At 39.1% G+C, this 25,599-nt stretch overlaps 1 protein-coding gene across 2 annotated transcripts in view; it reads left to right on the forward strand.

The window, feature by feature from the left end:
• The window catches only part of LOC147316114 (cGMP-dependent protein kinase 1-like), a 100,830-nt gene that overhangs the window by 40,611 nt on the left and 34,620 nt on the right, over nucleotides 1–25,599 (forward strand). For both annotated transcript variants that reach the window (XM_086259323.1, XM_086259321.1), the window contains exon 4: nucleotides 25,035–25,140. In XM_086259323.1, the coding sequence (XP_086115449.1) occupies nucleotides 25,035–25,140 (106 nt within the window). The remainder of the gene's footprint in view (nucleotides 1–25,034; nucleotides 25,141–25,599) is intronic.

Raw genomic sequence — 25,599 nt, forward strand, 5'->3', positions numbered from 1 at the left:
GTGAAGGAAAGAAGGTTGACGATGGTGGCTACTAGGTTGCACGCCCTGTGCTGACCCCTCTTATGTCCCGTGATCCCCTATTTCTAACCAGCCAACCTGATGAAACTCCCAGCTCCTGTTGCTATGGGAACAAGTGCCCATAGCAAGATGAGCCATCTCTTACGGGTTAAAATATTCCCCTTCCTGCTGGCGACAGAGTGTCTGCTTTTTTTCCTTTTGTATATATTCTCTTGCCCACCGGACTGTACTTCCTGCCACGATCTTAAGAGATGTACGTCAGTGCTGCTCAATAAAAACTCACACATGGAACAAATGATGTAATTGTCTACATAGACAGAAGTGTGTTTACAGTCTAACAGGGTCATTGGTACTGTCTCTGAGAGTTGCTGTCTTTGTTTTAATATATGTCGCTACGCATGAATGTAGTGAGGAATTCAGCTGCCACACTGGCTATTAGAGCCGACAGACTCGACTGGAAATCGTGCACCTGCTAGTGCGCATGGAGATCCCGCTTCCAATCAGCAGATTTAATTTCATCATTGCATGGAACCCAGTAGGAGGATAAATCCTTGAAGCAATTTCAGTTTACGTTGCTTGGTCTCCTAAGTCATATGCATGATTAATTACTTCTTAACAGAATTTATCTGAGGAACCTGTTAATGTTGACTCATGGGAGCTCATCCATGAACTGTCTACACCTCTTTCCTTTTACTGTTACTGCTAACTCACAAAATAATGACACCATTGCCAACTGTGATAATGAAGAGATTCCCAGAGTCTGGCACCTATTAAGAATTTCAGAAACAATTAAGAGCCATTAGGTGCAATGATTCGTTTACAGAAAATGTGTGCAATTATGACAGTTCTTTCATCACAGTCAGACTTGTCAAGATAAACCCAAGGATTGCTTAAGATCGCTGACATAATAAATTATTGCACATGTTTTATTCAGGAATTTAGCTGCATTTAGTTTTGCATGAGTTTCCAATAAAACTGACACGTGTTTAAATTTCACTTGAATTTCAATTCGGAATTGAGAATAAAACTTCAAAATACCTTTTGGGCTTTTTTCTTAAGCCTATTTACATACACTCATAGGAGCAAATCAGTAATACTCAGTAAAATCAATGGGACAGGTTTTATTCATTGCCTTTTATTTAAAGAAAAAAAAATATAAAAATATGAGGGGAAGTGACGTTAATTGGCAGCCATTTGTGCAGTTATGGATAATTATATGGATCTATTGCTAAATCTGGACAATATTGTAAGCGTATCCAAGTAATAGCATTGTTTATTTTGTTTTTATTGCTGTATGATCATGATTACATATTCTCGGAAGGGCCAATGAGGACATTTCCATCAGTCCTCCTGCATCTTTAGGTGATTTCATTTCTGATCACTCAGTGGCACTCTCACCCACCCCTACAAAAAAATAAAAAATAAAAAACGGATCCTGTAAACTGAGCATTTCAAGTAGCACTTACTCCCAGGCTTTGTAGTGCCCCAATGAACTGCTAAAATCAATATGTTATGTATACTTTCAGGATACAGACACTTATGTGTGGAGCTATGGCCACATTTGGGGTTTGGCTCTGCCAGTCAGGACAAATGAGGTGGGATTTCACATGCAGCCTGAGAGAAAAAATGTTGCCTGAGAATTTTTTTATGAAACAGTCCTCTTGCAATCAACTCTATATCACATTTAAAAAAAAAAAATTATATATATATATATATATATAACAGCAGCTGGGCCAAGGCTGGCTGACAAAGAAATAGAGGAAGAAAGGGTTAGGAGTGAGAGAATAGACAGGTGATAAACGCAGGGCAGCAGTGACAGTAAAATGAGGGAACCACTTCAAGGAGGCTAGACAAATTCTCATCTTGTGTCTGCATACAGGAGAGATGAATTGGAAAAAAATGTTTATAGCATAACAATGTAAGTGTTTCTTGAAGACAGCATAACAGGACACCATTCACCATGGTTTGGCATAAAACAATTGAGCAAATTGCAGAGCTCAACAGTACAGCACTGAAAAGAAGAGGAGGCAAACTCAGGAGGAAAATTGTTATGATTCTCAGATAAATGAAAATGCGTAATTAATCTGTAATATTCAAAACTGGATGCCTGAAAACGATGTCAAAATATTTTGATAATAAGACTGCAACAAAAAGCTATGCTTAGTATTGATTAATATGTCTCAATCTTTCTCAACTGATTGCAGAGTTCAAGGTGACATCGAATGTTTTGCTGTTTGCAACCCCAAAAATTCAGTTTACGATGATATGAAACAAAAAAAAGCTTCAGATTTTCACAGGAGTTTTTACATTCTGTTTAGCATGATTTCAGGAATAGCTTAGTTAAAGTTTATTTGTTGTGTTGTTGATTTTCAGTAGAAAAAAAAGCCAAAAGTGCTCTATATTCAGGCTCTAAAAGACTATTGGGAATCTTGAAATTGATTCAGACCAGTCATCTGAAAGAGTGAGGTCACTACTAACATAATCAGTGTGACTGATTATCTGTATGCTCCATCTTAATGACACTGGTGGAAAAGGCCGTATCAGACGTCATCTCAAAGACTCAGCTGTGCTCTCCACTTACAGTTATAACGCACATGAATGCTTTTGCATAACACTGGATAATATCATTCTTTTCAAATAACAGTTATATAATAACTAATTTTGAGAAGTATCAGGGTGCATAAATCATTTAAAGGGTGCAGAACAATGCATGTGTGCAAGGAACGATACGTACAGTGGTGCGTATTTGCCACCATAGTATATGTCTTTCTAAAATACCTCATGCAAATATAATTAATATAAATATTAAATATAAATAATATCTCAAACATGGCACTGCCATTTTTACATTGGCTCTGCCTTCCTTTTTGCTTCTTCTTAATGTTTGAGAAATAATAATTTAAAGATACAACTAAATAAATTCCATCAATCCATCTTCTTACACTTATCCGGGCCCGGGACGCGGGGGCAGCAGCCTAAGCAGAGAAGCCCAGACCTCCCTCTCCCCAGCCACCTCCTCCAGCTTGTCCTGGGGGAACACCAAGGCGTTCCCAGGCCAGCCGAGAGATATAATTTCTTCAGCGTGTCCTGGGTCTGCCCCGGGGCCTCCTCCCAGTGGGACATGCCCGGAACACCTCACCCAGGAGGCGCCCAGGAGGCAGCACCAATCCGTCTGTCGATCTCTCGCTTCCTTCTTCCGTCACTCATGAACAAGACCCCAAGATACTTAACCTCCCCCACTTGGGGCAAAACCTTGTCCTCGACCCGGAGTGGGCACACCACCCTTTTTCAGCTGAGGACCATGGCCTCACATTTGGAGGTGCTGATTCTCATTTCCACTGCTTCACACTCTGCTGCGAGCCATTCCGGTGAGAGCTGGAGGCCATCGCCTGATTAAGCCAACAGAACCACATCATCCATGAAAAGGAGAGATGAGATTCTGAGACCACTGAAGTGAAAGCCTTCTGTCACTTGGCTGTGCCTAGAAATTCTGTACATAAAAATTATGAACAGAATCGGGGACAAAGGGCACTCCTGGCAAAGCCCATCACCCACGAGGAACAAGTCCAACTTATTGCTTTTGACTAGGGCTGGGCCATATCATAATGTTGGGCAACGATAAGAAAATGAAATATCGCGATAGAACATGGGTAAAACGCGCATGCGCAGTGCCTTTGTTTTCATACGCACATGGTGGAAAAAGCGTGCCAGCGACAGAGAATGAGAAGAGAGAAAGCGGATCGTTGAATGAAACAGATGAACCAGAATTGGTTTGTAAAAATGCTTTAGTGGTGTGGAACTGGTTTAGCTTTCGTCCGTCAGATACACAACAAAGCACTATTTTTGGTAGCGCATGCTAGCGGGCCATCGTTATTACCGTGTTTATTGGAAAATATGGCACACTTAAAATCAATCCTTTGATTTTTCTGAAAATCGACAGTGCCCCTTATAATCCCGTGTGCCTTATGTATGAATTCTGGTTATGTTTTCTGACCTTGAAATGATTTTATGTGGTACACAGCGCTCGAAAATCTGTCAAATGTTTTAGTACGACTTTGCTAAGCTACGAACCTGCACCGCTTGATGGATTGTCAGAGCATTACGGCTACCATAGTCAGGAGCCTCGCGGAGTGATATGTACTGTGCTTCAGCATAGTATTACAGTATTGTGTGTGTGTATATGTCATGGTCCGTGATTTTCCCGGGTCGCCTTTTGTTGTTATAATAAAGTGTCATTTTCTGCTAACACTTGAGTCTGCGTTTGGATCCTTTTGTGCGCGCGCGCCGCGGCGCATGACAGTATAACCTCTTTTTACGTTTTGTGGATATTATACATGGTTATGCTGAGGATATGTCGGCCAATTTCCGCTGGAAACGCGTTGTGGTTAAACTGTCAGCAAGGAATTTGCATTTGCACTGTTAAATCTTTATATAACTTTAATGCACATAAAAAACTGTTTAAGTGAAAATACGTTGATGTTTTTTTTTTGCACTAATAAAGTTGTGGAGTTGTAAAGTATTTTGTCTAGTGTCAATTATATCGTCAGTTATATCGTTATCGCAAATTTTCAAATGTATATCGTGATAAATATTTTTGGTCATATTGCCCTGCTCTACTTTCGGCAAGCTCTTGCAACTGTTGTATAAGGATCGAATGGCCCGTAGCAATGGGCCAAACACCCGATTGGGGCCCGGAGCACCTCCTACAGGACACTCCGAGGGATACGGTCAAATGCCTTCTCCAATTCCACAAAACACATGTGGACTGTTGAGCAAACTCCCATACACCCTCAAGTATCCTTGAGAGGGTAAAGAGCTGGTCCAGTATTTCATGACCAGGACAAAATCTGCATTGTTCCTCCTTTATCTGAGGTTCGACTAACGGACGAACTGTCTTTTCCAACACCTTGGCATAGACTTTCCCAGTGAGGCTGAACTAAATAAATTTAAAGACTAAATATATAGGCCTCATGTTTGCCATCAAGTGGGTAACTGTACACAGCAAATTCAAAAGTGTTAAATTTTTTGGTGTTAATAGTCTCCTTGCAAAAGTAGAGTTAATTTTACTCTAAGTAGAGTCACATTCTTTTAATGTAACTCTGAGGTGTAAAATGATAGTAGTTAAAATCGAGTGTTAAAAATGAGTGTTTCTCTGTCAAATCTGGAGGTGTTAAAATGGAAACATTAACTCTTGACCTCTTAACTCTGAACTCCTAGAGGGGCTATGACACCAACAGAGTAAATTCGCAGACTCCGCCCTCAGCACGGCTCCAATCGAAGCTGAAGTGAAGCCGTTTCAGAACATTTACTCTACATATTTGAGTTGTTTGCCATGCTTGGTAAGTCATTTTTTCAAAGATTGTTTCAATTGTTATTAGCTTTTACTTCTGTGGCTCTTTGGAGTTGAGACAAAGCTGTGTGAAAGGCATTAGCCATGTTGCTCGCTGATAGCATAATATTCTGTTTTAGCTAGCTGAAAGGTATTGTTTGCGGGCAAATACCACAGCCTTGAAAAAAAGCTTGCATGTGAATTTTCAGTCAAATCTTTGGTCAAATACACCTAAAACAATGTCTAGAATGTGAAATGTTGGTATAATGAAAACGATCGCCCATAAAAAAAAAAAAAACGAGCAAACAGCAGTAGCAGATGTCCTGACTGGATTCTACGTTAGCATAGATCCCTCCAGAGTTTTGTGCACACGGTTTAGGTAAAAATTAAAAAGGTTGAGGTTTTACATTTAGTTCAGTATTACCTGTTGCCTGTGTCCTTGTCTTTTGGGAAAATACTTTACACAAGTAATGGCTCAAAGAGGATTCCTTTTTTTTTTTACTGTGCTGCAATTGTTTACTGGATTATTTGTGCCATTAATTAGTCTCAACTAATTTTTATTCGATCTCCGCACAGGATATGCTTGTGAAGATGGAATATGGGGGAGAGCAGAAGTGCGTTGAAGTTCCACAAAGTGATGAATGAAGGACATGCATATTGTATTGAAGAAATAAGTGTTGAGAATGCTGTTATTTGCATTTACCATGTCAGACCTTTTGATAAACAAAATTCTAATGAAAGTGAGAACATGTATACTGTTACGTCTTTCAGAAAATGTTTTGAAATTGTGGTGCACAGTTCAGAATAAATGTTTTTCAAAAACCATTGCATCTTTTTAGTAAATGTTTATTTCCAAAAGAAATTTCTAGAAGTTCAGAACAGTAAAATTCCCGCTTTTTAGAATGAATTAGAAGATAACTCTTACGTAGTTAAACTAAAATACTCTTTGAGAGTTAATATATAAACTCTTAACACCAAGTGTTAAATTATCAACTCCAGACAGATTTGGTGTTTAACACTAAATCAGAGTTAACGTACCAACTCTCCAAAAAGAGTTAAATTAACACTCTCTGGTGTGGACCCATATAGACACTTTAATAGTGTTGAAATCAAATCCGACAGTGTTAATTTGGACATGCTGGATTTGCTGTGTACCCCAGTGGATACTTTCACAGTTACAAGACAGTACTTTAATGTTTAAACTAATGCTTAGAAAATTTAAAAACAAACAGAGTAATGTGACTGTATATATATCCACAATAACAGAGTAACTAGCAGTACTGGTGTGCGGATCGATATTGAAATATTGATTCTTCCGATACCAGTAATTTATGTTCTAGAATTGACTCTCATATTAAAATATAGATATTTTAGTACTTTGGGGTAAATTTGTAGTTTTTCATTAACAGAAACACCGTGGAAAGAAACTATATCATTCGGATCGTCTAAATTGGAAGGAACTACTTCCTCTTACGCCTTTCACATTCATATGCGAAATATAAATGTATAAATGTGTCGCAGCCCCTGGCATGCACACTCACAACAATGGCTGAGTGTGAACGGAGTCATGTGAGTCATATGACCGTTTTTTTTTAATTTCTACATGATAATTCTACATTATTAAGCAATATGAACAAGTAGTCTGATGTCCTGTAATCATTATGAAGCTATATTATTACGATTACATAATACAATTATATACAAATACAATGAAACATTAAGTTTTTGTACAGAGTATCGCTATCGGATCAATATCGTCAATACCACTCTGAATTTTACTTGGTATCGGATCGGAAAGGAAATCAGTGGTGTCGCACATCACTAACTAGCAGCCATGATAAAGTGTCAGAGCTTTGGCCCGATACATCTACATGGTGAACTACATATTAAAATAGGCGTGCAAAAAGTTAAAAATAGACATTCATAAGAAAGAGGATACACTTTTGAAATACTCAGCTGCTACCGCTTCAAGTGCTTGTAGTTTAAGCTCTAATTTGAAACAGAGCATGGACATCAGTAACTCCGGGCAGAGTTGTAGCCTGACATTTTTTATAGAGGTGACCAGGCTGAGACATCACTACCTTCAGGGATGACACATGAAATGGATGTGTTGTTATTTTTTTTTTCTTTCTGTCTGACAAACCCCTCTAGGTAAAATTGCTGTCTTTTGGTGACTCAATCCTGTCGTTTCAATTGAATTAAACAGCAAGGAGCTTTATATTGTAAGTTAAAGAGCTGCAATATTAGAGCGAAAACCCCAACGATAAGACAATCCCTTATGAGCAAGCACTTAGCTAAACTGTCTTTGAAGAGGAAGAGACCTTAGTTATTATGTGCTTATGTAGGCGTGACTGACATTTAATGTACTGATGTTGGCTATAGTTATTTAAATACTATATTAAGTGCTGTTAAAATGTGCCCAAGCAGGGGCAGATCCAAAAGGGGGGCACAGGGGGGTATCAACCCTATAGAAATATAATTGTCCCTCCTGCCCACCAGGCAGAGTACCTTTAGACTTAAAACCTGAGTATTTTATTCTGGTTTAATTTATTCATACTTTAAGTATTCCAACGTTATTCCTTTGCTCATCTATATTTTACAAACACCATTACAAGAAAATCCAGCCACTTTAAAATAAGACTGCTTATTATCATTTCAAAAGAACACATAATGAAGACTTATACTGAAAGGCTCATCTGAAGCAGCTGTGGCATTAGAGTAAAAGGATTAATAACCACTGATGCACTCTGCCTTTCTAATGTATAAATGTATTACATGCATATGTGTAGATTATATGCCGGGCTTTAGATATTCATCTCAAAGTGACATTTCTTTTCACTTAATCTTCATTAGCTGATTTTTTCCTCTTCCCAGCTAATGTGGATATGAAAAAATAAAAATAAAAGCACAAATCATAATATGATAAAAGATTTTCATTCCTCGACAGCCAAGCCTGAATCTGTCCTTTAAGATTAAAGGCTCAGTTTTCACATGTCTGTGTGTTGGGTTTGTGGGTCTTTGATTGTTTTTTCTCACCAATAACTTCTGAATGTAGAACTCCAGTGATCTTACTGCTAGGTGTTTAAGCCTGTTTACATGTCCTTGATCATTTTATTTTTCAGCAACAAGTGGATGAATTATACTCTGTGGGGTTCATCTCTGTGTGCAGACCTTCTGAAAGCCACTTTAAACACATAAAAAAGCACAGAGTTGCCTAACAGTGTACTCAGTGGTGTTCAAATTCTAGTGTGCATTTTGACAGGTGCTGTGTTAGAGGTCAAACTGTCTGCACACAATACAGACGAAACAAGACAGTCAGCAGGGGATTAATAATTAGCGATTTTTGTACCCGTTTTATGTGTAGTGCTAAAAACAGCACATGATAATGGAATTACATATAAAATATTAGGGGGCAATTTTCTAGAGACTTCTGAGAATCTTGTGAAAGAGTGATAGCTTAGCTGTATAACAGCCCTTCCTTCCGCCTCGAGTGAGCAAACAGTTGTCCTTCTAATCAGTCTGCATGTGAGTGTGTGTGTTTATTAGACTGTGCCTGCACAGTCTCAGGAATCACCCTCTCCAAGGTGAGTGATTCTTGTTTTGGCAGAATGAGATAGCTTACAGTGTGTGAGTATTTTGACTTCTTCTGTAATTGTTTCCTGTGTTTTTCGTCTCATATTTCCACACCATTTCTTTTTGTGCACCACAGAGAAATACCAACAATGCTTTCGCTGCATTTAAACATTTCCCACATGGCACGGAATATTAAGCGTGGCATCACTTGTTTTCATTTCGTCTTTATTCAGTGTGTTTTCGTTGTGATTAAAATCAACTGGAGGCAGGATTTAAAAGCACCCGTGCAACAGAAATCGTTACTGGTGTGCATTTTGAGAGCAAGAGTGAGAGTGCTTTCATGTATGGTAATTTTTCTATAAGTCCTGTTTAATTCTAAAACACTGACACAGCTGTGATCAGTCGACTCGGCAAGTATGTTTGCATGCTAATACAAAGATTATGTTGGACCAAGTGTTAGCGTTGGCTTTTCAATAATTCTTACAAATGTTAACAGCATTAGCCATATTTGGCATCTAAGTGAATAGCTTTGTCTTTCTGGGGATATATTACAAGCATAGTCATTAGTTTTTAGAAGTAGTAGCACATAGCTTCTCTCTTATTCCCTTTCCCAAATGTTTATAAGGCAGATGTAAGTGCTACTCTGTTCTCCGTAGTGAGCTAGACAGGTTTCGATGCAGGACAAACTATAACCTCATTCATCTGTGCGGATGTTTAGACACAGCTAGCTGTTATAGTCTTTGCTATCGAGGCTGCCTATTTTTAGTAGTTGCTTGTATCTAGTAACCAGTGAGGTTATGATTCTGTTGTGTGAGATAAAGAAACACAGTTAACTGAGAGGGCTAAGTGTTTGGTTTTTTTTCTCTTAAAATGTTTGTCTTATGTAGCCATGATTTTAAATTTGACATATCATTATGGTTTAAATATAATTTCCAAATATGATAATAGATTAGTTGCAATAAAGCTCAGAAGATGCAAGAAGCAGAGGAAGTGAACGTGGATGAGTTTAAATACCTGGGTCAAAACATCCAAAGCAACAGTGTGCAAGAGAGGTGAAGAAGAGAGTGCGGGCAGGGTGGAGATGAGTGTCGGGGGCGGTTTGTGACAGAAGGGTCACAGCGTGAGTGAAAAGGAAGATGTTGGTGAGACCTGCCTATGATGTGTGGTTTGGGGAGGTTGGCAATAACAAAAAGGCAGGAGGCAGAGCTGAAGTTTCTTTGATTTTCATTGGGATGGACAAAATTACACATGAGTGTGGCATCAGAGGGACCACTCAGGTTGAGGAGTTTGGAGCCAGAATTAAAAAGACACAAGATTGAGATGGTTTGGATGTTGAAGGAGGGATAGTGGATATATTTGTTAAAGGAAGTTGAAGATGGAGCTGCCAGGCAGGAGGAAATGATGAAGACGTTAATGGGGTTTGTGGATTTATTGCAGGAGGACAGGCATCCTCTGCATGTTTATGTGGTGGCACGCATTAGGAAACTAAACATGAAGCTTTAATCACTTCCAGCTTCACACTTTTATCCGTGGCCTCTGCTTCAACAACTTTTCATGATAAAAGTTTGAAATAATCCTTTCTCTTATGCTGGGCCTTGGTGCAACCCCTCCATTTATCCACTGTCTGAAACAAGCTGTTTTAGCTTCTCCCCCTTTAAGGACACATTTCCCTTTGAGGCAACTTTCTGAAATTGAAGGTTTGAACAGCATGTGGGATGGGTTGCATTGCTCATAGCCATAGCTGGTTCATATGTGCATCAAACAGAACTGAGAGTAGAAAAAAAATTTGGAAGAGAGTGTTTAAAGTGTTTAGTATAAAAATTCAGCTTTTGGCTCCCAGCGATTGAGCATATATAAGCTGACCTCAGTATTTCGGGCTTTGGTTATGTTTAATATAAGCACACACAATATATACACTACACCTCAGCAAGGTTAGGCGATGTTGAGACGCATAATGTGCAGAGGTCACCGACTTTCTGCAGAGTCAATTGCTACAGACCTCCAAACTTCATGTGGCCTTCAGATTTGCTCAAGAACAGTTCATATAGAGCTTTATGGAATAGGTTTCCATGGCTGAGCCGCTGTATCCAAGCCTTACATCATCAAGTGCAATGCAGAGCGTAAAGCATGCCGCCACTGGACTCTGGAGCAGACGTGATGGCAACCTGATGGAGAAGTCGACACTGTGACAAGTGTAAAGTTTGGTGGAGGTAGGGTTATAGTGTAAGCTTGTTCTTTAGGACTTGGGCAGGGCCCTTAGTTGCAGTGAAAGGAACTCTTAGTGCTTCAGCATACCAAGACATTTTGGACAATTTCATGCTCCTAACTTTGTGGGAACAGTTTGGGGATGGCCCCTTCCTGTTCCAGCATGACTCTGCACCGCTGCACAAAGCAATGTCCATAAAGACATGGATGAACGAATTTGGTGTGGGAAAAATTGACTGGCCTGCACAGTCCTGGCCTCAACCTGAGAAAATAACTTTGGGATGAGTTAGAGTGGAAACTGCAAGCCAGGCCTTTTCATCCAACATCAGTGTTTGACCTCACAAATGCACTTGTAGAAGAACACTGAAAAACCCCATAGACACACTCCTAAACCCTGTGGAAAGCCTTCGCAGAAGAGTTGAAGCTGTTTTAACTACAAAGGGTCAGCCAACATCTTATTAAACCCTATGACTTAAGAACGCAGTGTCAGTCAAGTTCAAAAGACGATTGAATACTTTTGGCAATATAATGTATTTGACGGAACATGAGGATACTGTTGAATTAGTTAAATATGACCTGTTATCTTGTTTTGAAGAGGCTCTTGGGATTTTTTTAAAAATAGATTGTGATGTAAAGTTTGTTAAAATATGTTGCTCCACATTGTTTTCTGAGGCAGAGTGTCGCTTTGAGGTTATGTATCCTATAGTGCACCGAAATATGGGGTAAAATATGGACCTGGTCCACTGCCAAGTTATTTCACACTTTAGTATTTGAAATTGGAAAGTGAGGAGAGACACACATTTGCTGAATATGCTACACGCTGCGTTGAATACAGAGGTGACCTCAGAGAGCAATAGAAGTATGTTTATATGCATTCAATCTATAACATGAAGAATTGCTACACCTCTTAAGAGGAACAACAAACGGGGAGGGTGTTGAGCCTGAGCACCATCATTAGGCATGGCTGGAAAGAGAAGGATGGATAACAAGGGTCCTTTGAATCAGGACAGCAAGTGAGCACGTTCTTAACAAGGAACGCAGAAGTGCCATCTATTGTGCTGCTGTTTTTCCTGTCTTCTGTGCTTCAGAGTACTAATTAAAGGTGCATCCATTGACAAAGGCATATAAATCAAAATAAAAACGTGAAATGTAAAAAGAAATGGTAAATGACCGGTATAATTTATGCAGGCATGTGGAAAGCAATTAGACAGGCAGAAAAACGTAACACAAATAATTGTGACTGGCAATTAATAATGAAATGAAAGGGGGTAAGACTGACATGTTCATAATAACGTCAAGCAAATTATTTTTTCTGTAAAAGTTAAGGCGCTATCATCTCATGGCAATGTATGCAGGCCACACTGTGCTGGGATAAAGCATTTCATTGGATAAATGAAAGAAAAGGAAGAAATGGGGACACTGAGAAGAAGATGGAAAGAATGGCTTTGGCAGATAAAATTCCTGTGGGACTGTGTGGGGAAAAATCTTCTCTGTTTCCATGGCTGCCATGGTAACACTGTTGCCAGAGTGCAGCAAGAAACGTGATGGTGAAATGGTGAGGCTGGCTGGGAAGTCCCCGCCTACCTGTTTGAGATCACAGTTGCTGCGATGGGCGCTGTGTGCAGTTTTACCCTGACGTCTGTATCCAAAACTTGACAGCGTGACTTCTTTCAGTTGAATGAAGCCCTCTGAATTTTGACGGACAGTGTGTTAATGGACGCCCGGAGTTTGTGGTTGTTTTTATGTGTGTTTTGATTATGGGCCCCTGCTGGTGTTGTTTTCCTGACTCTCTGTTGGAGCGCAGGTGTGAGCCCGGAGCTAGATGCTCTTCTTGGGTTCTAGATGGCTTAAAAGGTTAAAACGCCCAGAGAGGAAACCTCAGACAGCAGCATTTAGTCAGAAAGAAAACAGCTCTGCAGGTGTGACTTCAGACAGCTGCTTTTCTTGAACATTTTTATCCTAATAGTCTCCTGTGACATTATAGGCAGGCGGCGTCAGTGTTGCTTCCAGGGAATTTTGGCTGATTGAGGACAGCTTCTACTTGTTTTGCGTTATCCAGGTCACATTTGCATCACTTCTCTTTATTATACAAAGAACTAATTTGATTTACCAAATTAGTTATTTGCTGCTGAAGTTGTATGACAGTGTAAGTTCTAAAAATGGCATTTTGAAAAGTTTCTTCAGATGGATTATCAGCACAGAAAATCACAGCACAGATCAGATTTATAAGCTGCTGCTTTTATTTCTCTGCACAAAACTTAGGGAAACCTAAAAGCTAATTGTTCTCAGAGCAAACCAAAGCATATGACTCATGCCCTTGCTTATGTTATGGTCTAAGTAGTTCTATGAGCATGTTGTCTATGGAAAATTAATTTTAAAAGAAAATAATAAATGCGGTCTACAAAATAAAAGCCGACCAGTGTGGAGCAAAAATTCTGCTTTTAAAGGTGATTTATGCAGAGAGGGAAAAACATTTTGGAAATGACAAAGTGAATGACCTAAATTTGAATATATGTATCTGCCCAGATTAAACACAACCATCAAAAAGAGAGGATGCATCTGTTGCCCCCGTGTGCTGCCAACCTGTGGAGTTAAGCTATATGGGTTTCCCCTGGGTGATGCATTATCCTCCCACAGTCCAAAGACTAACTGATGATTCTTAATTGGGTGTAGGTGTGTTTCTCTCTGTGTTAACCCTGTGATGGACTGCCAGCTTGTCTGGGATGTTCCCCACCTATCGCCCTCTGGGCTTACACGGGCTGTTTCCGCCCCATGATAGCAGTAAAAAAAAATGGATGGACAGTAAAAACATTATTAGGCATTTTTGAATTATTGAACCAAAGTTGAAGTTCTTTATCTATGCATGAAAATTAGTCTCTGGTTGGAAGATATTCAAAAATTTGTAGAAGAGGTAGAAGATGAGAATTAAATATTAAACTGAAAAGTATGTACCGTTTACATTTTTAAAAACAATTCATAGGTTATAATGACAAATGGAAGAAGGGTGAGCGGAGGTTTGTAGCAAATGTACTTGTCAATCATAGAGCCAAACAAATAATAATAGTAATAATAATAAAGGCAAATGATTATGTATGTTATGTAATGATTAACATTTAGTTGGAAATTTGGCTCATTTGGCCCAAATATATTTCATGTGAAAAGTGCTGCTAATAATCCATCCATACATACATCCATCCATTCTTTACTACTACAGATATCTATCTCTCTATAACAGAGCTTACTGGGTTTTTTTTTTTCAATGGCAGGTAAACAAGTGCATTTAAAGAGGGCGATTAATCAGAAATACAACAAAACAGTGTAAGAACTAAAGCTGCCCTGGCTGCTACTAGCATCGCAATAAACCTAACCAGAGGGATAATACATCTTATGAGTTTACCAGTATGTTTGAAATAGCAGCGCAAATGGAGTGTGCAAAGGACTGAGGGCAAGATAATTACACACACAGAGTTGTAGAGAGTAAAGCTGTCATTTAAATGTTTAGATGCTATAACAGTTAAAACAACGATAATTGTTTTTGTTTTTTTCAGATAGGCTGCCCAAACAGAGAAAGACATTTATAATCTTAAGGCAGCTCATTAGTTTGGCTAATGTTTGTATGATTATACTTTTCCCCCTATAATGAACAACTTCTTCAGAGATTTTACAGGACGTGAGCAGGACTCCTGCAGAGTAAAGACTCTGCTTATCAAAATAATTGCAGTTTCATCCAGAAAAAAAAGGAGGACGAATGGTTTCACAAATACACAAGGCAGACTGCGCACACACTTTCTGCCATTCAGGCAGTCTCTCACACACAAACACATACAAGTACTCATCACAACATTCAGTCAAAGAAGGAGGGGTGGGTTTTGAGAGGGGTGGGGGGATTATCACTTGGTATTTTTTTCGATTGATATTTTTGGGTGCAGGGAGTCGATGTTCCTGCCTCAGTGGGATGCAAAACATCAGGCTCGACTGACAGAAAGCCTTATGAATTCCTTGTTGTTGTCAGAGCTAATGTAATAATTTTTGTGTACATTCTAAAATTGTAACTCATTCAGTGGGAAATTATACTGTGTTGTAAAATGACTAAAATAGTTATTGTTATGTCTTTCTCTCAGGATATTTTGCTGCCTGGAAAAAAAAATGATATTCCATTGTGCAGTTCAGAGAACTAGCTATATAGAGAAAAGTGTCTGATACAACCTGGACAACTGCCTAAAAATAACTTGCTGATGAATAGCAAACACACTTCATTTCCTCCATTTGATTTTCTGCAGCGGGGCCGACTGAAATTTATCAGGTTATTCAAACTGATTTCCTCTGCGGCGAATAATTTATGGTTGATTGTCTGTAATGACGAAGGCAACAAACAATTAAAATTTATATCGCGAACGAACGAAAAAGCAATTTACACAGAAAAGGTTGTTTCCTTTTATCGGAGTTCAGAGTGAGGGAATGAAAATAAATATGTATGCAGTGACATCTGCAACTTATGTAACAGCACTTGTGTCATCATGAGAAATCTGTGTAGAAAAGAGGCGATGAAGTTATTTTAAAGAATGTGTATGAGACAGCAGACAGATCTTAAATTTGATGGGGTTTTTCATCTCTTATGTGAGATACTTCATTTTTGCATTTTCTGAAGGCACTGCTTCCTCCTCACTGCAGGCTTAAGGTTACTGCATGTTTGTTCGGCCTCCACCGTGCACACCTGCCACCAGTGATGTTTGTCAGCACAGCTCAAGCATATGACTCATATCATCACTTTCATCCCATAGTAAGCTCCTCTAAAATCCTCTCACTTTGTCTAGTATATGCAGGTAGCCCTTTAAGTAGTTCCAGCATCTCTGTGATGATCTGACTTCCATCCGTCAATCCATTGCCAGTCCATTGCAAGGCTTATACAGAGAGACAGACAACCATTCACATTCACTTTCACCAATTTACGGTGACCAGTTAAACTCACTTGCATGTCTGTGGACTGTGGTTCTGTAGTCAGAGAGAAAGTTTCTTCATTAACTTGTTAAATATTTAGAAAATTCAAAAGTCAACCATAAGGAAAGACACAAATTCAGGTATAGCTACTAGCAGTTATGTTCCAAAGCCTTCAGTGATCCCTGACCTTTTCCTTATTACAAACATTTATGCATTACAGTTTTTCTCAAATGCTAAAACACATGTCACAAACGTTACCACCAGGTCCCCCAATGTCCAAACACAACACCCTTCTCTAAAGCTACATAAACACAACCACACCTTCCCACTGCAAAACTCAAACTCCCACACCAAGAGAGCAGCTCGAAGCTGTCAAAACTATAAACACTATACACAGCATTACACACTACAGCAAAACAATTGAAAACACAATGCTCAATTTGTGAGAAGGTTCTTTGTTTCATAACTGCCAATGCATATTTTAGAAACTATACAGTAACGGATCGTCGTAGATCCCTGCAGAGGATTAGGCATTTAGATTTGTGAGTTTCATATGAGTAGTATAAATCTATAGAAAATCCTGCATGTACGTACACTACTGTAACACAACTCAATGCAAAAACAGAATCTATTGCACACAACAGTAATCTTGAAAACATGAACAGGGTGTGAAGTTTTTTTATTTACGTTATTCACACCACACACACACCACAATCACTGTGCGGCATCATGTCTCTGAGCTGTTGCTCGCATCTCGTCCGTAATGATGGTGCGAGGTTGTCTTGCTCTCCCTCCTGGACCTTCTCCTCTCCCATGTTGGCCTTCTCCTCTTCCTCGTTGGTCGCTCCTCTTCCTCCTCTCATTTGAACTCCTCTTCCTCATTGGCCTGCTCCTCTTCTTCCAGGGCCAGCTCTTCTCCCTCCTCTGCATCAGATTCCTCTTCCCCTGACTCTGCCTTCATCCATTGTGTTTGTTTGGAACCTTCAGCATACTGTGCACTCTGAACTTGCTTTTACATGTGGGTACAGCATTAGCAACAAGTGTCTTCAATTTTGAGTCATTGTGTGTAGTGAATGACGCCAGGTGTGTTCCCTGTGTTCAAAGATTGGTGACTGTGGCAAGCATTTTGCATCACATGGGCTTTCATTTGAGGATATGAGCAGAGTTGTTTTGCAACATGTGTTTTAGCAAGGAAAAATGTGTTTAGATTTATGAGTACAGAGGGTTGTGTTTTGTGAATTGTGTCTTCATGTGACATGTGTTTATGGTACTGGAATATGGTGGCTACATTTAGTAAATGTGTTTAGACTACTGGTCATTTGGGTTACAGGATTGGCTTTTGTGTTTTAACATTTGAGAAAAACTGTAATGGAAATATTATCTTGACAGCTTTGGAAGTTGTTCTGCCTTTGTTTCTGACGAGGAAGTAGTAACCTTTTCTCTCAACTTTTTATCTAGAGCTATCGCGTGGTTAAGGTTTATATTGGCCAATACTATGCTCTATTACCAAATACCCTCAAAATTATTATAGCTGCTAGATGGGCAGAACAAAATGCCAAGTGCTCACAGAGCTCTTGGAACAAATATAGACTTCTTTTCCTCTGATTAATCTAAACATGGTTTGGAAATAGTAAGGAATGACAGTGTCATCCGTCATGACTGACTGTCCACATATACAGCACAGCCCATCTAGAAGCTGTAATACGTCTTTCAAAGAGTATGATGAGGTGATGAGATCACAGGCTTCCAGTTTAAGATGTCAAAGTTTTTAGTGTATGTACCAGAAGGTTTACTGCTTCGCTTCAGGCACAAATACCAAGAAGCCTGCAAAAAGAGAGACAACTTTAAAATGATATAACAGAATACTTAAAGTGAAGAAACGCCAGTCATTTTAATTTAAATGATAAACAAACGTGATCAGTTGTGCCTGAGGATTAAAGCTTGGAGGTGAGGTTTGTTATGAAGATGAAGTGGTAAATGTTTTCTCTGTAAAACAGAGAAAGATAAAGTCACGCTTTTAAGAATACTCCTCTTCAATATCATGACTCCCACATGTTTAGGTGCCAGACGTACTTTTTATCTTAATAAAAGACAGAGATAGCAGAAAATAAATGTATCGTTCTTTTAAAAAGAACAAAAAAAAAAAAAAAGATTTGCTCTCCTCTGGTTTCTATACAGCATGGGGTGAGTGAACATTGTGGGTGGATGGCAGGTGGAATGAGCTCAATATTTCTCAAGCAGCTGCTGCTCCAAGTCTATAGACTCCCACATGACGCGACTATTGGCAGAATTGGCAGCTGGAGGTCGCCAAGCCAGTCAGTTTTCTGTGTTGAGATTCATTGAAAACACAGTGTCAGCCTGCAGTACAGACACACAGTACTCCTGCTTCTCCTGCACTGCTGTGTTCCTTTATGCCACTGTAGTGATAACTAGGATTTTAACCATAATTATGAGTAGAATTCCTCTAATATTTTCTTATTCCCTAGGCTCAGTGACATTGTCTGGCATAAATGACCTGTCCTGTTTTCTCACGCTCTAAAGAGCTCATCTAGATGTAATCAGACTCGGCTGATGTTATTAATGACTTGGGGGGGAAAGAGATTACACTCTTCCACCCTGAAGCCTTAACAGCATTACTCTCGTAAGACTTGTAGGAAGACATAAGCAGTAGACCTTACGTCATGTTGGGATTTTAACTGTGCCTGTGACTACGTGTGAATCAGTGAAAAGAAAATCATTAATCTGCATGTTTGGGTACGCAAAGACAGGGAGTTAAGGAGAAAATGTCAATGACAGAAGCATTTTTAGAGTCATGGTGAAAACCAATTCGATTGCCCTCAAACCCAAACATTACCACAGCATTCCTGCGTGGAAATTCTTATGGTGGGTGCTCTCGCTAATTAGTTTAGAGACACCGCTTATTCTCTCAGAGCGGTATAACCCCAGGTTGATTATCTACAAGTGCTAAAATGACACATCGCAGGCGAGCACGCCCTAATATCCCACATGGAAGCAAAACCATATTATGATTATTATCTCCCAGGTTTTCCAACACAGTTTCTTTGCAGTGTGACAATAAATTGATTATAGGTATGGTAGCGATGTGAAACTGCAAGAAGGACAAGCAAACAAATCTGTGTCTGTGTATACATGAGCGTTGTGTCAAAATACACATCATCATCATCTGTCCTGATCTTAATATGGCTAGAAAGTGTAGATTATAAATGCAGATTTAACACAAAAAAGAAAGAAATAGAAAGACAGAAAGAGAAAGAAAGAAAGAAAGCTAATTTTAGCTCTTTTTCTGTCCAGTGCTGTTTACATGGCCCTTTACATTGAGCAGTGCTTTCTGCAGATATATTTCCTGTCACACTTCACTGCTTGAAACTCTGGTCTAATCTTTAAGTACCACTTTCTTATAGTCCTGAGGTGCTTTTGGACAGGAATGTGGATTTTCTGCAGTGCCAATAGCTAATGCTTTATACTTGATACTAAAACAATTCAAGACTACATTCACAGAAATGGAGAGTTCTGATTTTCCCAAACCCTAGACTGTCTGGCTATGGATTGGTCAGATTCATGACCAGATTTCTCATCATATGTTTATGTATAATTTAATGAGGCAAAAAAAAAAAAAAAGATTACCCAAACAAACACACATGGAGCATTTGCATAATGCCCCAGGCTGAAATTCAGTTACATTGAATTATGGCTATGCCAAGTGAATGAGTCTCTCCGCTGCTTATGTGCTTTCTCTTCTATCTTACTGGCGGTATCCATACATGTGTTGTTTCTCAGAGTTTTCAAGCACAGATCCACCTTTTTGGGATTATGCATGCCAGAGGAGGTAGTTAGCCAGTTTTGCAAATCTTCACAATCAAAACTGTTCATCTGTTATCACAAATAATTGAAGGGTGTGGGATTACAATCACTCCATCAAAGAACAGGAAGGAAAGGAGGAGCATGATCGGATGATAACGTCCTCAGCTGTGGGCCAGGAGGGGCGTAAATGGTCATCCTTTATTCTGAGGTCGGATTGCATTCAGCTTAGAAGAGCTTTGAAGGGCAAAGGGAGATATGTGTTCAGCAATATTCAACAGTATGTTATACTGAGGTTAGCAGTTTAGTTTAATAATAAAAAATATAGAATCTAAAATCTTTTAATTCAAAAAATTATCAATACATACAAAAGCCAGCTACTGTATAATTTTAGATACAGTGCAACACAAATCAGCTGTATATTACATATATGTGATCTGCACCAGCAAATATGTCTTTTTTCCCCCCTGTGTAAACCCACACACTGGCAGATTGCAGGTTTGTGCATGTTGAGAGGCCACTTCCACAGTGTTGACAGGACTCAGTTTTTCACAAAAGCAGCAATTTTACCACACTTGATCCCCACATCCGCATATCCTGGAAACTGTGCCTCCACTGTCTGCATGACAGCATGTGTGCTCTGGGTGTCAATTGACACACATGAAATAGTCCACAAACACCGCCTTTGTGGTGTATTGAAGACAATGTTTTCAGTGCTTTTTTTTTGGATGCTTAGACACCATATTTTAAACTTCTCAGAACTATATCCACTGCAAACTAGAAGAGAACAGACGGGGATTTCACAGATGTTGATATAATCCAAGACTATGATCACAATAAGTGGGCCAGATGACATAACAGCAATGCATTGACTGTAGCAACAGGCTTTTATGATGTACAGTCTAAATTTACCTATAGGCAGTCATTTTTGTCAGGTCAGAGAACTGAATTGAATTCAGCTGTCCACCTCTTGAATAAACACTGCTGAAGCCATGGTGAGCTGCGGCTAAACTCCTCTAAACAATTCCCAGATATCATCCTTGCATGTCTCCAGTACAGCCTGGGGAGCTTTGTGCATCCAGAAAGCGGTGAAGCTAATGGTCGACAACCCATGAGCATTAAGACATTCATCTTCACCCTGAGTACAGGATAACTAGCTCCCTCAGTCTCACCGCAATTTAGCCAAGCCTTCAAATAATAAGTTTACCTACTGCAGTCTGCTGCGGGCCTCTTACATATCTTATTTCCCAGTGCCCTATACTCCCACTTACTGCAAAACCACTCTATTGCACAGTGGGCAATGATTTCAGACTTCCCACTCTTGCTGCTGCTTATGGGTCAGATTAGAAGGCTATTCTAATAATTTCTCTTTTGACCTATTTCCATATGCCAGATTTGACCCGTTTGCGGTCTGCTTTGGAGGCATTTGTCCCCACCTCATGAGCACATTACCATCTGGATAAGACACAGTTTCTTCCAAATATGGTTAAAATGTTATATAGTGACACCTTTCTTCTTACAAGAAGAATCGCAGTGCTGTGAAAAAATTCTGTTTATATTTTGCCATCAAGGATTAAATCCACGATGCCAAAAATTTATCGAAGTGTACGTGTTTATGTGAGTGTGTTTGCATCTATGTGAACAGTACTGCATTTGTGTATGTGTATTAATAAATAGACATACCTGTGTGTTTCTTTGAGTATATACATCTTAGGTTTAATCTGTTCTTGCACAGTATGGTTACATAATTATAGACATGTGTTTCTATATATTTTTTTTTATTTCACGCTGTGTGTTTAGGAGGGTTCTACTTGTAGAAACAGTTTCTAAGTCTCGAAGTAAAACAGTGTCAGGCTCTGTAATGAGGGCACCTCTCCTGTGGTTTGGCCCGATTTTAAATGGCTGCTAAACTCCTGGTTTGCAGATTGGTGGTGAATGTGAGAGTTTATACATTTGTGTATATATGGTAAATAATAAATGGACAGATACTTACATATTGACTTGCCTCTCTAGCAGAGCAGTCAAATCACTTTCCATTACACAACTTGGTCGCCCGTTGGCACACAAATGAAGACAGGCTTTTTATTCTATGCCTTTGAGAGCTTTGTGTAACATTCACACTCTGATCTGATGGATGGATCAGGGACGACCTGGGGTTCAGCATCTTGCCGAAGGACATTTTGAAATGCAGACTGGATGGGCCAGGGATCAAACTAGTGACCTCTCAATTGGTGTCTAATGTTAATGAGAGAAATTAAGGTGTGAGGAGCAGTCAACTCTCTCTCTCTCTCTCTCTCTCTCTCTCTCTCTCTCTCTCTCTCTCTCTCTCACACACACACACGCACACACACACACACAATCGTGTTTTAATTTCTTAGTAGAGACATCTAATCGACATAATGCTTTCCCAAGCTGCTTCCCCTCAAAAATAAAAATGAATGCCTGATGCTAACCCTTGGCCTAAACCTAACCATAACCTAATTGTAAGTCTGACACTAAAACCCCACTGTGAGTCCCACAAATGCCTTCAAACTCATGGGGAGAGGCATTTTGTCCCCATAACGCTGTTGGTCCCCACAAGTACACACACACACACACACACACACACACACACACACACACACACACACACACACAAAGAGATGCCCTAACTAAAGTAACATTATTGATTATTACCCAAATTATTTTTCATCTTTCCCTAATGGTTAATCCACCAGTGAGCTCTTTAATTGAAATTATATTTTTGATGCAAAAACATCGTCATTGTTGCTATTCATTAAAAAAAGCAGAAAAAACAGTTAATACATTATTATTTTTTGATTAATATGTAAATTGACAGTGATTTTCTTCCATTCTTGAACAGACAAATTAATTTTAGTTAAAGGTTATGCTTTATTAATTTCTAATTTGTTAGAGAAGTCCAGTATGCTAGCTCGAATGTGGGTATAAAAATCTGAATTTGGGTCAGTAAATTCATAAACTTACATGTTTTTATCACTTACAGTTCAACAGCAGTGCAAAGATTGATGTTGTATTGCTGCAAGTGCCTTTGTACTGAAGTCACTTTTTTTCATCATCCTAATAATCTCAGCCATTCTCAGCAGTTCTTGCCTAACTTGTGATGTGTACCCTAGCAATTTTCCTCATATAAAAACACTAAAATCTATAAAATATTCCCCTAAAAAAGCACACTGTTTTGTTGACACAAAACGTTAGTTTCCTGTGTGTGTGTGTCTGTGTGACTGTGTGTGTGAGTGAATGCATATCACATTTATTAAGTGTCACACATACACTGTACGTGTTAAACTACTCCTGCAGTGACACGTTGAATCCTTATTAGCTGCAGACGCGCTGTTCTGCAGCTAAGCCTGCACACTGACTTCTCTGTTAGTGCCAGTAAGTGAAAAGTATTTTGTCTCTAATCAATAAACACAACACCGTTATTAACAAAACTTGATCTTATATCTTTAAATCTCTGCACAGAAGGGTCACACTGCATTTTCAGGCACACACATACACACTGATAAAATACTAAGCCGATTGTTATCTGATGTATTCTTTTCTAATGTTACCACATGTCCCTGTGGCCGGAGGGCTCCCTGGAGATTTACACTATTTCTGGATGGGCCAGATTGTGGATTTCTTTCTCTGTAGTGCTCATAATCAATTGCACGGCTGCACAATTGAAGCACTGAAGTCTTTTCTTGCAGAAGATAATGATACTTGCAATCATGAGAAACCAGTTGTGAAATAATTATCAGGAACTGCTATTTACAAAATGAAGTATTGAATCCTGAGAGTGACTGCACAATGTGGCCAAGCTAGATGAAATCTGTGTTTTTTGGGTTGTTTTTTTTTTAGTTTTTGTTATTAATTTTCTGGCCCAACAATTCATTTCTTCTGTGAAACGGGTCTGAATGGTAAAATATAATGACATTCATTGGGTTAGAGGTCCATTGCTGTGATGAAATCCCTCATGGCCTGGTTTTCAACAGAGACTCCTCTTCATGACAGGGATCTGTTGAAGTAAAACATATTCAGATCAAAAGTGTCTACAAAGGACTTCAGAGAAAGAAGCGTTGAAGCTCAAAGCACTGAAAATGTCAATGACAGGAATGGTGAAAGACCCAGGCCTCAATCAATCAACGGCCAGGAATAAACATGGAAAAAGTGGAGAAAAATTCAATTTGATGCTACTTTTGCTTTTTGAAGGTCTAGATATTCTGCAAAAGTTCTGTCAGGTTGCATGTATTATTCAAAAAAGTGTCAAAAAGCATTGCATTGTACTGCATTTGTGCCATCTCTTACACACATCAGAGTACCCATGGAAAGATAAAACAGCTGAAACCACTGCCATCCAAAGACAAATCATCTTAGCTCACCTTATCCTAGTCTCAGAAGAGCTGGATTCTCTGTGGAACAGAGCTCTGTGGTCAAATGAGGCATATTTCTAAAGTTTTTAAGAAAAAACTGCATGCCAACATGTCACCTTCACTCCATGCATTGAAGCCTCAGGGCTTGCGCATATTGCAATCATTTCGGAAACAATTAATTGAGTCTAAACTGTTTCGGTAGGAAGGGTATTGGGATAGCTGCTTGTAATTTCAAAGTTGTAACTTTTGTTTTACAGTTTGATAATTGCCCTTAACACAAAGAGCAATCAGTAACTCTTAAAGTAAAAAAAAAAAAAAAAAAAAAGGGCATTCACATTCCTGACCTTAAACCAATTAAATTCCTGCAGCATGACCTCAAGCAAGCCATGCATGTGAGGCATTCCAAAAATACCAATTAACTCCAAATTGCTGAGTAAAGAGTAATTGTGCAGAATAGCTGCTATTTGCTGTTTCTAGATTAGAGGTTAGATAAAACATTTGGATGAAGATTATTTCCACTAAGGTAACTAAGCTTAACAACCGATAAATTGCTATAGCTAGTTAAAATTCACGAACACATACCTCAACACACCTACATTTCCTTCCTCATTTCAAGTGAATACAACATTTGTGATAATCATGTTGCACGCACAGAGCATGAAGCTTTTGCAGGCCTTGCATTATGTGTGCTGTTTTATTATTCTAATTGCTGGAGGACGAAAACTGTCTGCCACGACATTGCTAATGTTCATTTTAATCATGTGTGTTCTTCTTTCCAGCTCTAACAAATGTGAAATTGTGGGCCATTGACCGACAATGTTTTCAGACGATCATGATGAGGACGGGTTTAATCAAGCACACAGAGTATATGGAGTTTCTGAAAAGGTAAGGAAGCAAGGCAAATTTTCCAGCAGCGGCAGAAGAGTGGAACAGGTCTTTGATCTGCAAAGCAATGAATGAATTACCAAAATGAATTCAGGAAAATGTGTGTGAGCTGTTTCGCAGATGATCCCTTACTCCTCCATTTTGCCAATAATTATATAACTCAGCAATTATTTCTAGTGCAGCATAGGGAATGTCATTCAACATACTAGAAAAATATCTTGTAACTGTATCACCATCATCGTTTTCAGTACTTATCTGTATCAGAGGGCCCTGACCAATAATCACTTCTCTATTGCCAAACCTATTAACACTTAAAAGACCTGCGCATGCTTTTTCGGGGTCCTGCATGAGGTATAGGATAAAAGGAAGAGGCATCAAAAGACAGCCAATGATCAAAATGCATGAGATGCAATTGCCTTTTAAATATCTCTCACTCTCTCTGCATTCAGCTTCTTTTTT

The sequence above is a fragment of the Aulonocara sp. 'chitande type north' Nkhata Bay genome, linkage group LG13 (assembly GCF_057382095.1).
Source record: "Aulonocara sp. 'chitande type north' Nkhata Bay isolate Kocher_YH1m ecotype deep benthic linkage group LG13, A_spYH_male_GT1.1, whole genome shotgun sequence".
NCBI classification, from domain to species: Eukaryota; Metazoa; Chordata; class Actinopteri; order Cichliformes; family Cichlidae; genus Aulonocara; species Aulonocara sp. 'chitande type north' Nkhata Bay.